Genomic DNA, 12,708 nt, shown 5'->3' with positions numbered 1-12,708 from the left:
CAGCGCGGCAGCAGGAAGTCTGCGGTCCCGGAGCGTTTTTCCTGGGCGAGTTTGCAATATAATGTACAACTCTTAACCCCCCCCCCCCCCCAAAAAAAAACAACAACAACCAAACAAATAAAAAGATGAGTCTGGAGTCTGTTGTTTTAGGAAGTCCGGCGCTGGATTCGCGGAGACATTGTGTACTAAAGGCTGTAGTTGTGGGTTTGGGCTCTGTGTGTGTGTGTGTGTGTGTGTGTGTTAGTGTGGTTGTCTCGGGGGTATTTTACACAAAGCGGTATTGCTTTGTTTGGGTGGGGAAGTTGCAGTGTTTTTCAAGCTGACGTTTTTAGTACTCCCCTCTCCCTTGAAGTTTGTAGTAGGAAGGAGGATTTGTTGAGTTAGCATTAAAAGGGTAAGGAGGGGGGTGCAGGAGAGCCAGTGCTGTGCAATCTACAAACTCTATTGTGACGCACTTACTACAACTGATTGCTGCTGCCAAACCTCCTCCAGACTTGCTGTGATCAGCACATTAGATAGAACAATGGGGCTGGAACAGGGAACATGGCCAGGAGGCTCTGCACAATCACTGCAAATACTCCTCGCTCTTGCATTTCAGCACAGTGTCCGATCCTTTTATTTAATCACTTGAGGAAATCAGAGCTTATTGGCTTTTTTTTTTAATTAACTGAATCAGAGCTTCATACAGATTTGGAGCATAATGGCCTGGCTGATAAATTCCACTTTAAAACTAAATTCCTTTTGTTTGGACAAAGGCTTTTCACGGTTTATACTTTTGATGCAGGTATCCTAGGAAGGGTGGAAACAGTGGACAGGAAACTACCCATAGATCTGATAGCACTTGATTGTATTTGGGGTGTAGGGAAAGAAGTGAGTAGGTTAAAAGCAAGAAGAATGTAAGCTGAAAGGCATATGCAATACGACTAGAATTCTAACACTATAAGTAAGGACATTGAGAATTTATTGCAAAACCTATTAGATATTACAGTATTATAATAAAGCCTGGAGAGTTTACTCATAATGTCTTCCTATTTCTTTGCAGGAAAAAAAGACCAAATGGCAAAGCAATCTTCTGATCTAAATTCAGAGTGCAACAGAGAAGGTGGACAGTTTCAGTCAATTGAAAGGCCAAGTCAGCCTCAGCATCTTAGACCTGGGGCCCCTACCTCTATACAAACACAGTATCAAGGTAATCATTCAGGTGAGGGGGACTTCGCCCAGCAGCCCTCAGGGAGCTCTTCGCCCAGCAGCCCTCAGGGACCATTTGCACCACCCAGTAGCCCCAGTCCATTTGCTACCAGATCCCCACTTTTCATCTTTGTAAGAAGATCCTCACTGCTGTCTAGATCCTCCAGTGGGTATTTCTCTTTCGACACAGACAGGAGTCCTGCGCCTATGAGTTGCGACAAGTCCACGCAGACTCCAAGTCCCCCTTGTCAAGCCTTTAATCATTATCTAAGTGCAATGGGTAAGCAAGATCATGGTAAGAAACCTTTTAGCTCATGGTTTATGTTTTTCAGTAGGTTCTGAATACCCCTGTGGACATTGTATTGCTTTCAGCATCTCAATGTTAATATTGAGGCAGCCAAATTTTTCAGTAAGAACAAAATACTGTGTATTATACAGTGACATCAGGCTGAGCTATTAAACAACAAAAGTAAAATTGAAAACTGCCTTATATTTTATGAACTGATGGGTAAGATTTGAATTCAGTGAACATTTCCTAACGAATTGGAAAGTGGTCCAAGTATCCCTCCTGCCTTTGATTTTCACAGCACATGGAATGTGTTCTGGTAAATTTAAATATTTTGGATTGTTTAAGTCTGATACAAAGTCTATAAGGGGGACAGTTCTTTTTATTTGAAATAACTTGTGACCTTACCATGGAGATTTGTCTGTCCGACTAAGGAAGTTGCAATGGAGAGAGGAGATAAAATGTAGAGACCATATTGCTTAGTATAATAAACATAATCTTGGTAGCAAACACTGGAATATAGCACTAAGATTGGAGAGAAGTTTCCATTACTACAAATTCTTAGCTGTTTCCTGAAGATCCAGTTAATCAGAATCCTGGGAGGAAAAGATGTTTACAAACCAGCTCTCTTCAGTTTCTGTTGTCTCTTATTTTCTGGAGTTTTAAAGTTGTCTGTAGATATCCATCTTGGGCTGAAATTTCTGAACTGGCTTTTTTTTTTTTTACACACGTTATGCAGGGAATCTGTACAGTTTTAAAAAATATATTTTAAGTTTTCTGATTTTTGATTTCAAATAGGTTTATGAAATGTTATTTTGATATACTTTGCAGCTTCATGCTTAGGTAATACTTTAATACACCATCTCTTCCCAAAAACACATGTAAGATGACCACACTATTTGACTAACGGATGAAATACTTGACTAAAATTTAAGATTTTTAGTTGTAATGTACATGGATGAGTCTGGAGGCTTAAAGGGTCTTTGTGTATGCCTGTCTGGAAAGTGCCCATCAATAGGATGTCTGAACAGGTGTCCCATTTGGCTGTGTCTGACACTGCAACATTTCCTTGGCAGATAGTGAATTTGATCAGTTTGCCACAGGAGTCTGTAAAAGGCGGGTGGTAGGGTATGAGACTCTGAGTTATCTATGTTAGGAGTGGAGAGAAGACTACTAGAGGTGTATTTTCCCAAGTGAGGAGCTTTCCATGCCTTTGTAGGAGTCCAGAGGACCATCTCTCTTCCCCCTCATCTTTCAAAGTTTCTTTCTAGAATCCACCTTCTGGTTAGGAAAGAGTGGCTAGGACTACTTTCAGAGTGGTGGCTGTTTAATGTACTGTATATATATACCTGCTACTGTATTTTCCACTCCATGCATCTGATGAAGTGGGTTTTAGCCCACGAAAGCTTATGCCCAAATAAATTTGTTAGTCTCTAAGGTGCCACAAGGACTCCGTGTTGTTAGGACTACTTTGGATCCTGTGGTACCCCTCCTTAATCCATTGTAGGGGTTGTTCTTGACTGCCTGTTACTTTTGACAAGGCATGTGGGGTGAGATTTTTTTCCCCAAAGCCAACTGCAGTGGTCTCCAAAGTGGGGTTCGTGCCGCTTATTTTTTTGCTTGGGGCGGCAGGGGGTGCGTGCTCAAAAAGTTTTTACTGATAGGAGTGCGCGATCAAAAAAGTTTGGATACCACTGAACTAGAGGACTCAGCTCCTTGCTTCCCATCAAAATTAATGGGGGATTTGTAACTAAGTGTCTTGGACAGCTTTGAAAATCTACCTGTAGTGTTTTGTTTTTGTTTTGTTTTTTAAATGTGTCTTAAGAACCAGTTTGAGATTATGAAACAATTCTTGTGACTTTAGGTAACGTTTGAATCCGCATCTCCAGAGGTGAAAAAAAGACAATTGTAGTAAGCAACTTGCAACATCTGTCCCACTTTCCTTATATTACAGATGAAGGTAGAGAGGTTAAAGTAAGCTAAAAAGAGTCAGTTTTCTAAGGAACCAATACTAAAGTCTGTATGCCCAAATCTCAGTAGAAATGGGGAACATCTAGTCCTGGGAATGGTTTAATTATTCATATTGATAATGCTTTTTGGTGAATAACAAACACCAACTTAAGCTTTCCATGATTAAAACATTTTGGTAGTTGTGGTTACAGCTGCAAAGTACTTACTGTACTATTCCCTTAGGAAAGATTTTCTGGCATTATTGCAGTAATTGCAGCTTAATGCAAGTTTCACAATCTTACTGAGAGAACATACATAGTATCACTAGATAAAAGGAACTAGAGTTTAAACATTGCTTATAGCACATGTAAAGCTATAGTTTAGCAGTGAACAACATTCTTTATGTTCAAGAAAGAAACTCAAGTCCTGTCTGTAATTTCAGAGAAGTAAATTTTTTTCAACCCACGTAAAATGTGCTTTGAAAATTTTGTAAATGATTATTGTTCTGAAATTTTCTCATACTGTTGTTACTGTGGGCACCATCCTAAACATTAAATTGTCAGAAACCGAGTAGAAACTGCTGAGGGAATTTAAATAGGAACCCTGGACATTTTCAAACACCACTAGAATAGAAATGTGAAGTCGTAAAGACATTTTATTCTACCCCAGGGACTGTGCTTTCCAAGGAAGGACTTACTGGTTGGTTTTACAGTTTGTATTGAGACTTCTTGTAGAGAGAAGAGATCATAATCTCTGAAATGTGGCCATGAGGGCTTGAACCTGCAGTCCTTGTAAAGACAAAAATCCCACAGGACTCAATAGGAATTTTACTCGTATAGGAACTGTAGAATTGAGCCCTTAACATCTGGAATGCCTGACTTTTATGAAACTTTGAAAATGAGATGAACTTAATACAGTGGCATCTAGGTGAAAGTGGGGTGGATTGATTTAAATCAAAGCAATTTCAATCTGACATTGAAATCGTGATTTAAATCAAGTAGAAAGCCTCACTTTAATTCATCAATTTAATCAACTTTTCCATTTGTACTTCAGTTATCTTCAAAAGAAAGGTGCACTTTCATTGGTTGATACAGCCATTAAAAGATGTTGATTTACAACTGAATAGAGCCTTTACACTAGATTTGGTACATCATTTTGTTTCCTAGGAGCATACGCTATAACTATATATATTTATTTATTTAAGCAATTACTTAGCTTAATATTTTCAGATTCTTATTAATTGTAAATTTTAGTATGTAGGAAAATGGTGAATGATATATTGCTTATTTACTACTACATTGTGTCATATTTATAAAGCTTGACTTCAAAAGTTGGAAGTGTTTCACATGATTTTTTTTAATATAGAAAAGCAGCCTTTAACTCAGTTTTTGGTAGAGGCTCATGTTCAGTATATTTTTTATTTAATTTTTAAAGAGATTATAATAAGTTTAGGCCTTGACACATTTTGTATTAAGTTCAAATTTAATTTTAAACAGGTTTAGATTTAAAAAGAAAAACTCAGTATAATTTAAATAACAAAATTAATTAATTCACCCCCCCCAAATCATTGATTTTTATTCATCCAGGGGGGAAATAGTTCCATAGATTCCAAGGCCAGAAGGGACCATTGCAATTATCTATCCTGTATAATACAGGACATTGAACTTCCCCAAAATAATTCCTGGAGCAAATCTTTTAGAAACCTATCCAGTCTTGATTTAAAAAAAAAAATAAATCAGTTGAGGAGAATCCACCGTGACCCTTGCTAAGTTGTTCTAATGGTTAATTACTCAATGTTAAAAATCGAACACCTTATTTCTAGTCTAAATTTGCGTAACTTGAACTTCCAGCCCACTATTAAATATTTTTGTTCCCTATGTAGATACTTATAGACTGTGATTAAGTCACCTCTTAACCTTCTCTTTGTTAAGCTAAATAGATTGAGCTCCTTGAGTCTATAGCCTATAAGGCACATTTTCTAATTCTTTAATCATTCTGATGGCTCTTCTCAGAACTCTCTCCAAATTATCAACATCCTTCTTGAATTGAATTAAATCTATTCTTGACTATCAGGCCAGTGGCCAGAATCAGGTATACTTTATAAATGTAAAATTTTATGAACTGTTACTTTATAAAAGAAACTTCATATTTTTGTAATATTTATAAAATGGATTTTATGACAGGAAATGAAATACAGGTTAAGGGTCCAATGAATGGCCATAACAATATGGGTCACCCCTTGGGTGGTTTGTGATATGTTTATGTTCACAAGCAAAAAAAAAAATTAAGGTTGAAAGTGAGTTTCAGTGGAGTCCAGCTAGCGCCTGAAAATAGTACTTTTTTTTTAATAGCACTTACACTCCTTTTAAAAACAAACTCAGCCCCCCCTCCTTCCCCCCCCCCCCCCCAATGTTCGAATGACTGAGCAGTAAAAGGAACCAGGCAGCTAATCCTTCATTGCTCACCATTGCTGAATACCTACCTAACTTTAGCTTTGCTCTGTTGCCTTGGCAATATGCTGTTGGATGTATGTTGTTGGATATGTATTGTATGTATCAAGGGTTTTGAAAGGGGTACCCAGGGTCCTCTAGGGTACACTAAATTGTAAAAATGTTTGTGTGAATTATCTTTTTGGCATTATAATATGTCCTGATTGTATAGTGCGGGTTTATGTAAGTGTTCGTAGACTTTGTAAGGCACCAGTCCTGCAAAGACATAAGCACGTGTTTTTAATGTTGAACACACAAATAGTCCCATTGAAGTCGATTGGATTACTCACGCTGAGTAAAATGAAGCATGTACGTAACCCTTGGAGGACTGTGAACCAAAATTATATTTTTCACTGCAGTGTACAGCACCAACATTATTGTCCTTAAGTGAGTTATAGTGTATGTGTTGGTGTCAACGGCATGTTGGGAATTGATCCCTTGAATAGGAAAGAGAAGGTTATAATTCCTAGCAATTTATTTGGAAGTTTCTGTATATTTTTCAGGAGCACTTCTAAGGGTAGATGTGCCTTTTTCCTGTATATTTCAATGTAGGGTTTATGTTATAAAAGCTGTTTGTCATGTAATTCTTCACCAAGATAAAAATACTTAGAACAACAACAGAAATCACACTAGAACGTGCTACTCCTCAGCAAGGCCAATAAAACAAATTAGGAATGTTTAGGCCAACCCAGTTTGGAGATGAGTTGAAAGAAAGTAAGCTTTTCCTGTCATTGGCTTACTTCAAATATTTTTAAGGGTGAGGTTCTGTGGTGTCTCTTAGAGCCATGATGCAGAACTTGCAACTCTGGCAGAGTGTGAGGCTGAGGTGGGTTTAAGGTCAACTTTACACTTCCTAGACTCTGGGCTGCTGCAGAGGCTGGAATGACTTTCAGGGGGACAGATCTGAGAGTCGCTCTAATTTTCAGTGTACCCACCACAGGCTGCTAACATTCTCCTCCACAATGTGTGCCACCTGAAAATCCCCACAGTTGGTGCAGGCTCTTCTCCCACCCCCTAATATGCCCCCTCCTGTCCCCAACACCCCTCCTATGCCAGAGCTCGCTGGCGGTCCTCAGAAAGTAATTTATCGCTATCTTCCTCACTTCATGCACCTGGGAAATTGTCCACCAGCCAGTTCCGGAGCACCTGCAGAGCCCCTTTACCTGGTGTACGGAAACCAGAGAGGGAGTGAGGTTCACATCCCATAGTTTCAAATTTTTTTCTGTTGATTTCTTCCCCTCTCCCTCCGCAATGTTCTTATGGGTATCTAAGAGAGCATCATATAAGTGAGAGTGACACAAAGTGAATGGTTATGCTAGATACCTACACTTCCCAGGTGGTTTTAGGCACTTCATTTTAAGCCCAGTGTGTCAATAATTTTATAAGGAAGAGACGTGTCTGACGATAATAGATACCGTCTCACACTTTTTTCCTGTTCATCTTTGTTGGGGGGTAATAAACTTACAAGCAAAGGTGTGATGTACAAAGCAAACTAATTCAGAAGATAACTGATATTGTTGCTTTACGTTTTCTTCATTGTTGGACATTCTGTGTTTTGGCAAACACAGTACGATTCTAATACAGACTGACAGAGTTCCAGTGATAGACTGGGTCTGCTCCACCACTTACAGCCAGAACGGGCTCAACATTTTGAGAGTCCAACATCTAGCCAACTGCCCGAGCAGTGAAACAAAATTTTATGCACAGTCAAAAATTGCAGTTAAATCTAATAGTAGCAAGGTCAGGCCCCTTATGTTGTGTTAAAAAGATTTTTTTTTTCCACATCTGCCAAGAGTGCAGTTTGGTATAACACATGCTTGTATCCTGGTTGAAGTTTATTAATACAGCATTCATCCCTGTTTGCTGCCATGTTACTCTATTGTTATGATTACCCTACAATACTTCCAAACATTTCTTCAGTCTAAAACGTTCCACACCTTGATTTGCTGTGAATGGCGAAAGGAGATTAGACAGCCTGTTATCCCAAATGGACAGACCTTCAAGTTCTTTAACAGGTGGTCTCAGTATGGCTTTATCCATTTTTAGTGACTCATGTACAACTGAGATTATGGGGAGGAATCGAGATCTAAAGAGTATGTGTGTAATGGAGAAGCTTGGCAAGGAATGCAAAGGGGACCTCAAACTCCCCACCCCTCACAGGGAAGAAATTATTATGAGGGATATGTTTGCAACCTTAAATTTAAGATGATTAGCATTGCTATTCTGTCCTGTGTGAAGCGGAATATGAACCCTTAAAATTGTAAGGCAAAGACCAAGACATTATTTTTCATTTAAAATTTTCAAAAGTATTCCTGAAACGAGAGATCTATAATGGTCTTTAGGACGCAAAAGCCTCTGAGGGAAAACAATTGTGAGGTTACAAGCTGTAACCAAGTCATGGCATAAGGACAGGTAATAAGGGTTTTATGCAAAAAGGTTGTGTATTCCAGAGAGTGAATAATGAAGATACAGCCATGACTTTATCTAGCTGTGTCAGGACAATGAAATAATTCTGTGAAGATGATAAAAGGTTGGAGTGGGTGGGGAAAGGAATACTTGGATTATATAACTTAATAAAGTGTTTAGGTAATGGGGGAACAGGAGGGAAATCAGGTTTTATTTGGGCTTCATAGATATGAAATTAAATCTTTTTTTGTAAATGACACATTCAGTTGAAAGGTGTCACCAGCTGTTCAGTTCATTTCCTCTGAAGCATCTGGCATTGGCCACTGTCAGCAGACAGGCTATTGGGCTAGATGGACCATTGGTCTGACCCAGTATGGTCGTTCTTATGTTCACTGTTTTGGGGCTATATTCTCTATGGTTCCATGCACTTCCTCTGAAGAAATGACACTCCTTAAGGATACTACAGTCTTGACATGCTATCAGAGACCAGACTACTCTCAACAGGGATGTGGTACAGGTAATCCTGTCTCTGTACTTTAAACCTTAGAGCCAGCTTTTGCTGTCTGACTTTTTATATCCTGTTAAAGCATATAGAATCATAGAATATCAAGGTTGGAAGGGACCTCAGAAGATCATCTAGTCCAACCCCCTGCTCAAAGCAGGGCCAATCCCCAGACAGATTTTTTTCCCCAGATCCCTAAATGGCCCCCTCAAGGGTTGAACTCACAACCCTGGGTTTAGCAGGCCAATGCTCGAACCACTGAGCTCTATCCCTCCCCCATGCTTAAGCTACTTTTTCCCCCTCTTATTGTGAATGCATTTTTCTTTTCTGTAATATAAACTGGACTGGGTTTTGACTAAGATTTGGGAAAGGTTCCATGCTGGCGATCTTGAAGGAAGTGGAACTTTTGAGGTTGAAGAAAAGTAACTATGTACAGGGTCAAGAGCATGGAGAAGGCTGTGGCCTGATTCCAGAATAAGGAAAGAGAAGGGCTAGTGGGTTCCATGTGGGAACACACAGGATAAAATGACCTGAGAGTACAAGACATTACATTTGTGCTCACATGTGAGTCTTTTAAACCAGTTTTCAGGTCATATTAGTCCATATTAGGGACTAATCATTCTGCTTATATTTTAAATGAAAAACTATCTTGTTTTTGAAAAACAAGTGACTGTGTAAGCAAGGGAATCTTTGATTAGTTACAGGGTTTCTAGTGTGTTCTCTAAAACCGTATGGATTATATACATTTGAGCAGGGCTTTGGAGCGGAGCCCGGAGCTGGAGTGCGGAGCAGCTCCAGAGCAGTAGAGCTCCTGGTTTTTGCCTGGAGCTGGAAAGGAGCCGGAGCACAGGTCCCAAGCCCTGAATGTGAGTGTTGTGAATATTGTATTTGAAATTAGTGTCTCCTATGTTACTTCAAATTTGGTATGTTTTCCTCCCAACCAGAAGAGGCTAGAGAAGAGGTCTGGAATCTTGATAACTCCTGAATGAAACTGTTCTGCTTGCTCTCTCTAGCAGAGGACGCAGCAACCTGTATCTGAAAATAAGGAAAACAGATACTGTAACACTTGTATAACCACTAGATTTCGTTTGTTGGGGGGGTTAGGGAGTTTTGTATAATGCAGCCAACATGACGGAGAACTGAAGTTGTGATAGAAAACTTAAAAGCAAAAAAAGGCCAGTGTATCATGAAACAAACATCTGCTCCTCCCCTAATTAAATCAAAGGGTTCACAGTTGTGAAAAGTATTTATGTATGGGAGGATTGAGAGATTATCTGGGTATTTGTCTCTGTAGAGTGTGTGTACTAAATCATTACAGAACAGCATAGCTACAGCATGTTATGATTCATGGCATGTTTTCCAGTAGAGAGAGAGTTGCAGAGGTGTGCAGTCCAGTTAGCCTAAATAGTAAGGTTTATTAGTTTGTGGGGCTGGAGGATGAATGCGCTGTGCTCAGGCCTCCAGCTATTCAGTCCTACCTCTTCTCCATCCTCTGAATTCCCTACCTTCCCTAGGCCATCACACATGGCCTAGCTCGCTGCCCCTCACTTAGTATTTCACCTACCACATGCTCCCCTAGCTCGTCCTCCATGTTTCTTTAAATACCCTTGTTTTCTCCCTGAACTTTTTGTAAAGCTGTGGCTACTCTCCTCTGCACCATCCACTCCACCCCATCATGGATTTTTGGATACTCTCCTCCCTAGCTCCTGCCCATATTTCTCTCTTCTGTCACCTCTTCCTATCTTTTCCCAGCCTCCCCCCATTTACTCACCCCCTTGCATTTGTCAGGCAGCTTCCTCTTTGCTGCTCGGGGACCAGCAAGGGGAGCATTACGAGCACTTCAGAGCAGGTCTACCTGCTCTTAGTTCTGTGGCTCCAAGCGGCCAGGAATGGAGCATGCTTGGTTGCTTTGTGAGGATGGCACTTGGGCTGTCCATTTGGCATGTAGGAGCTGTGAGGGGTTGGAGCATGCTCAGTGCAGGTGGAATCTTTGGAGAATTTAGCTGCCAACTAACAAGTCTCTACTGGGCATGTGCGCATGAGATTTTTCAGAGGTTTATAACTTTGGCCAAATTTGAATTGTATTTCATGGGGATAGCCCAAAGAATATCCCTGACACCGGGGCAGCCTCTCCCCCATACCAAATTTAAATTCCCTCCTACAGAGTGTGAAAGTGCTAGAGCTTCTCAGCAAAACAGTTGTAAGAATTATTTTAACATGAGCAAAACAACATATATTTCCCTAAGCTCATTCTTGGAAACAGCAGAGCCATTTAGCTGAAACGTTATTTAAAAAAAATAAATAAATCAGCCTGAGCAGATGCAGCGTGAAATACTTCAGCCTGAGCAGTTAAAGATTGGCAAAACTATAAGCAACTGAAAACCGGTCCCATAATGGAAAGTGTGAGGCAACCTTACCTAATGGCACTGTTACCTGTGCTGATAATAACATATTATGGACGTGCTGTTTACAGATCCGTGATTGTTCCCTCTATAGTTTTGCTGCACAGAACCTAATGTTTCATAGGAATGAGTTATTGCTGTAAAACTTTTTCTGTCTGTAGATATATTTCGATTTTTCAGAAGTATAGGATAAAACTTCCTGCCTGGCAAGCCATTCAAAATGCCCTACTTAAAATTAGAAAAATTTATTCACCGCAACCTTCGAAGTGGAATACTCTGTAAACTCAAAATTCAGGCATACAGTAGGTTGCTTTTCGCATTTAAAATTCATATAATAAATATAAATTAACAGTCTTTGGCTGATTAGATTGGATTTCCTCCAGCTTCATAGCAATTAAATGTTAAATTATTAAGCAGTTAGTACTTTAAATTTGAAGTGCGGAGTGCTTAACTGAGTTCCAGAACTGTTGAGCTGTGGGGTAGATTTGTGTATCTGTCCACATATATGGTCTCCATTACCATAGTGTTGGAGCACCTCCCAACTACTTAAAATTTGCAGGGCTTTGGAGCTGTGCTCCGTCTCCGCTCCAGCTCCAGGCAAAAACCTGCAGCTCCACTGCTCCGGAGTTGCTCCACACTCCAGCTCCAGGCTCCACTCCAAAGCCCTGAAAATTAGGAACAAGATTTTCTTCCTTCCCAGCTGTAGGACCAGAAGCTTAATTAGTTTTATAGGGTGTCTGTGAGAGTGGGTATGTCGGGTGTCTGAAGAACTTACCGAAGGAAAGCAAGTTAGAAGTGAATTTTCTCATATGTGGTCAGTTCACTTGTCATGAACTGGAATGGGCTATTGGGCTGACTGGCTATTCAGGACCATAGAGGCAGCCAGTTGGCCATAATCCTTGGTGCCAGAAGAAACTCCCCATCTGTAAGTCTGGTGACTGATTCACAGCTCCACCAAGCTGCTGTGTTTCCATAGTAGCAGCCTCTTGTGAGCTCCATATTCTTCAGCAGATCCTTGGACCGCTCCTCACCCTTAGTCTCTTCATGGAGGGTCTCTCCGAAGACTCAGCACCAGTCCTTAGAACTGAGCCTGCAGGACTCTCCTGTGAGGTCCAGAAGTAGAATTGTCATGGGCTATTCTGTAGTATAGCTTAAAATTTGACAGCTCTTCAAGCGTGTCAGATTTTCATGTAATTCATTGCATTTGCTTTAATATCATCTGTACATATAGAGCCACAGTGATCATCCTTTCACTTTAAAGGGCAATTGTTTCATTATGCGCTATTTTTTTTAACCTAGAAAATAGCACCCGGTACCCTGTGAAATGTTGCAGGCATGAATTATTAAATATGTAATACTTCGATCAGCACCTTCTTGTTGCGGTAGTTGTTTGTCACATTTCCTCCCAGTGAACTCTTTCCAGTGTGGATAGTGTCACATGCCATCCCTTTGAGAGAACAGCTTGTGTTTGCAGCTGGATGAATG

General features: G+C 40.1%; 1 protein-coding gene across 20 annotated transcripts in view; it reads left to right on the top strand.

Annotated features, from left to right (window-relative positions):
* The window catches only part of BCL2L11 (BCL2 like 11), a 53,187-nt gene that overhangs the window by 5,802 nt on the left and 34,677 nt on the right, over nt 1–12,708 (top strand). For 3 of the 20 annotated variants that reach the window (XM_042852753.2, XM_042852751.2, XM_065589902.1), the window contains exon 2: nt 1,043–1,483. In XM_042852753.2, the coding sequence (XP_042708687.1) occupies nt 1,057–1,483 (427 nt within the window). In that variant the 5' untranslated portion in view covers nt 1,043–1,056. Of the gene's footprint in view, nt 1–73; nt 1,484–12,708 lie in introns of those variants that run through there. The other 17 variants (XM_065589908.1, XM_065589907.1, XM_065589910.1 and 14 more) reach the window with 17 other exon arrangements.

The sequence above is a fragment of the Chrysemys picta genome, chromosome 3 (genome assembly GCF_011386835.1).
Source record: "Chrysemys picta bellii isolate R12L10 chromosome 3, ASM1138683v2, whole genome shotgun sequence".
NCBI lineage: Eukaryota > Metazoa > Chordata > Testudines > Emydidae > Chrysemys > Chrysemys picta.
Note: the sequence above shows the minus strand (reverse complement) of the source record. Positions and strands in the feature narration are given on the sequence as shown.